The sequence below is a fragment of the Sinocyclocheilus anshuiensis genome, unplaced genomic scaffold, assembly GCF_001515605.1.
Source record: "Sinocyclocheilus anshuiensis isolate Anshui unplaced genomic scaffold, SAMN03320099.WGS_v1.1 scaffold2468, whole genome shotgun sequence".
NCBI classification, from domain to species: domain Eukaryota; kingdom Metazoa; phylum Chordata; class Actinopteri; order Cypriniformes; family Cyprinidae; genus Sinocyclocheilus; species Sinocyclocheilus anshuiensis.
In genome coordinates, this window is record NW_015547755.1 from 366,202 (window position 1) to 369,441 (window position 3,240).

At 33.1% G+C, this 3,240-nt stretch overlaps 1 protein-coding gene across 2 annotated transcripts in view; it reads right to left on the bottom strand.

Annotated features, from left to right (window-relative positions):
- Positions 1–710: 710 nt before the first annotated feature.
- The window catches only part of LOC107704492 (megakaryocyte-associated tyrosine-protein kinase-like), a 10,434-nt gene continuing 7,904 nt past the window's right edge, over positions 711–3,240 (bottom strand). For both annotated transcript variants that reach the window (XM_016507423.1, XM_016507422.1), the window contains exons 8-13: positions 2,707–2,806; positions 2,552–2,636; positions 2,399–2,472; positions 1,227–1,422; positions 1,061–1,147; positions 711–980 (exon numbers count right to left, since the gene is read on the bottom strand). In XM_016507423.1, coding sequence (XP_016362909.1) covers positions 795–980; positions 1,061–1,147; positions 1,227–1,422; positions 2,399–2,472; positions 2,552–2,636; positions 2,707–2,806 — 728 coding nt within the window. In that variant the 3' untranslated portion in view covers positions 711–794. The remainder of the gene's footprint in view (positions 981–1,060; positions 1,148–1,226; positions 1,423–2,398; positions 2,473–2,551; positions 2,637–2,706; positions 2,807–3,240) is intronic.

The following is a 3,240-nucleotide window of genomic DNA, read 5'->3' on the forward strand; positions in this document are numbered from 1 at the left end:
TGTACATTCAAAAATTTTTAATTTTGATTTTCTTTATGCTAATTATAATTGTAGTCATTGGTATGACATTATTTTGATTACAATTAAGCACATTTTCTCCCAAATTCACATTTGTATTTATTTTGATAATAAATAATAAATAAAAATGCAAAACAATAACAAACAAATGCATATATGTATAAAATATATTGAGTAATACAGGTATTTCATCATGGTATTATATGCTGTACTGTTTTAATTTATACTGATTAAAATATTTGTGTATTATAATATTTTATTATTAATATTATAACAATAAAATAAGAAATGTTTTATTAAAAATGCTGGGAAAGATTTTTGAGACCAATATGACATTATTTTGATGAAAATTAATCACATTTTCTCCCAAATTCACATTATAATTAATGCTATATATATATATATATATATATATATATACACATACACACACACACATAACGTTTTTGTAATTTTTATAATTTTTTTAATTTCATGTTATTAGCTGCTATATAGATGAGAACCACTTTTGATTAAAATTAATTTAAATAATTTTTTATAAAGTAAAATAAATAAAAGGTGAGGGGGTAAAATTTTCTTAATTGCATGAAATGCAAAAAAAAAAACAGTTCCTACGTCCTAAGTTCCTAAAACAGCCTTTATTTTCATGCAATAGTTCATTTTTAATTAACTACCCAAAAAGCATAAAACGGAAATAAAAACATAAATATGAAGTGTGATGAATAATAAATTAGATGTACTTTATACACACGTGGTGAGCGCCTGCAGAGACGAGCTCAAGCGGCCGCGTGCTGTTTGCCGAGCTCTTTCTCCAGCCGCTCTCGGAGCTTGAGGAAGGACGGTCTCCTCTTGGGCTCCGTCTCCCAGCAGGACGTCATGATGCTGTAGACGTCAGGAGGACATCCGTCCGGCGGCTCCATGCGGTAACCCTGATCCACACGCTCCCGCACCTCACTCAACGACTGCAACACACACCAGCAGACAACATCACACCCGCAGGAAGAGGACGCATGAGTGCATGAGTTTACAGAGAGGAACGCACCATTTTGGGATACGGCTGTCTGCCGTACGAGAAGATCTCCCACAGCAGGACTCCGTAGCTCCACACGTCTGACTGAGCGGAGAACTTCTGCAGGAACAGAGACGTCAGGGTGAGTCTGAACTAATTTAGGTGATGAACGTCTCTGATTTCATCGTGTGTCTCTCACCTTCTTCTTCAAGGCTTCGGGCGCCGTCCACTTGATGGGTAACTTTGAGTTGTCAGTTGCCGTTGAACTGACCTTGGCCAGACCGAAATCACTGACTTTGGCGACGGTGTCTTCAGACACGAGGATGTTGCGTCCGGCGAGATCTCGGTGCAGGAGTTTCTTTGACTCCAGATGCTCCATACCTTCACAAACATCTCTGAGAAAAACAGAAATAAAACCTCCATGACTGTCTGTGTGTGTGTGTGTTTTTTAATTTTCTAAAAATCACAATTTTTCAGGAGCCAACATGAGACTATCGCACATAAATATGATTGGGGAATTTATAATAATAATAATAATAATAATAATAATAAATGAAGCTTTTGAAATAAATAGAATAAAATAATTGTCATCACGAAATAATATTAATAAATAAAATAAAATGAAGCCTATTTCTTAAATAAAAAAAAGTATTCTTACTATGATAATACCAATACCATTACCATAAACCAATAAATATAATACGTACATAAATGAATAAACAATAAAGTAAAATAAATAGTCTTTTTAAAAAATACAAAAATTGCATTACTGTAATACAAAATAATATTCTTAAATACATATTAAAAAATTAAATAAAGTGTGTTTTTTAAAATTAAATTCTTAAATCCACAACAATAAAAAGAACCAAAATTTAATAACCCTATTTAAAAATAAAATCATGAATGTAATTCAAAATAATAAATAAATAAAATAAATTAATTAATTAATTACATATATCCTTTTTATTTAAATAAAAATAAAATATTTTTAAATAAGGTTACTCTAATTACCGTCACACAAAATAGTATAATAATAATAATAATAAGCATGTGTCTAGAATTTTTCCTTGAGTTTTTTGTAATTATCATTATTCTGAGTGATTATTATTAAATTCAAAATAATGAAAAATAATTAATTTAAATAATAATAACTATTAAACAGGATTTGCATTTTGGTAATAAATGAAGAATAGAGAATTGAGGAGAAAATGGGTTTAATTGGTTATGTACAAAATGTTATCTTGATTCTAATTTCTCATTTCTTTTGATTTTGGAGTGAAATATGACATGCACCTCTTTATTTAAATTAATGTTGCATTGATTTATTGTATTAAAATGAAGGGCTTTAATACTGTAAATGTGAGCTCTTACAGTGCAAAGCGCAGCAGCTGCGTCACACTGACCGCAAAACGTCCTCGTGATCGAAGAAAATTCACCAGGTTCCCCTGCGATGACATAATTAACTCAATTAATAAACGTTATCAAACTCAGTATGTCTGACAGATATTCCTCTGAAAGCGGCACCTTCGTCATGAGCTCGGTGACGATGTGAAGTCCGTTGTGAAGAATCACTCCTAATAACCGCACCATATTCTTATGATGGAGATTTCTGGAGAAGAGGACATTATGAATATGTAATAAAGACACAGAGCAGGTAACGGAGGAGGAAATGCTCTCACGTCATGACCGACGTCTCTTCCAGGAAGGCCTGAGCGGTTACGTCACATTTGATGTTCTTAACGGCGACCCGCTGGCCTGCGTATTCACCCTCGAACACGGCTGAAATATTAGCAGAACCGTCAGATTCATACAGATAAAACATCTATTATAAAACAGAGAGTTTGGCAACCACTTTGTTGGAACCACACCTGATTCTGAGGAACTACATTGTTTGGCGGAAGAATACTGTTTTTAATATCTTTAGAGTTTTATTAATTCATTATCTTCTTGTCGATCCACCAGTTCATATTTACAACTGCGTGTTTTCTGCATAAAAATAAGGGTCGTTTTTGGCTTTGGTCTAAAAATAAAGAGCAGAAGGGCTTATTGAAAAATGCAAATTCATTCTGTGCCAGCAGGTGGCGCTTTTCGCCAGTAATTTAGCCGTTTCTCCCGTAACCGCAGTAAACAAAACAGCGCAGAAACACCTGACTTTGAAACTTGCAGCGCTCATATTTAATCAATTAAATAGCCTTTTGAAGTGTAAGCTATAG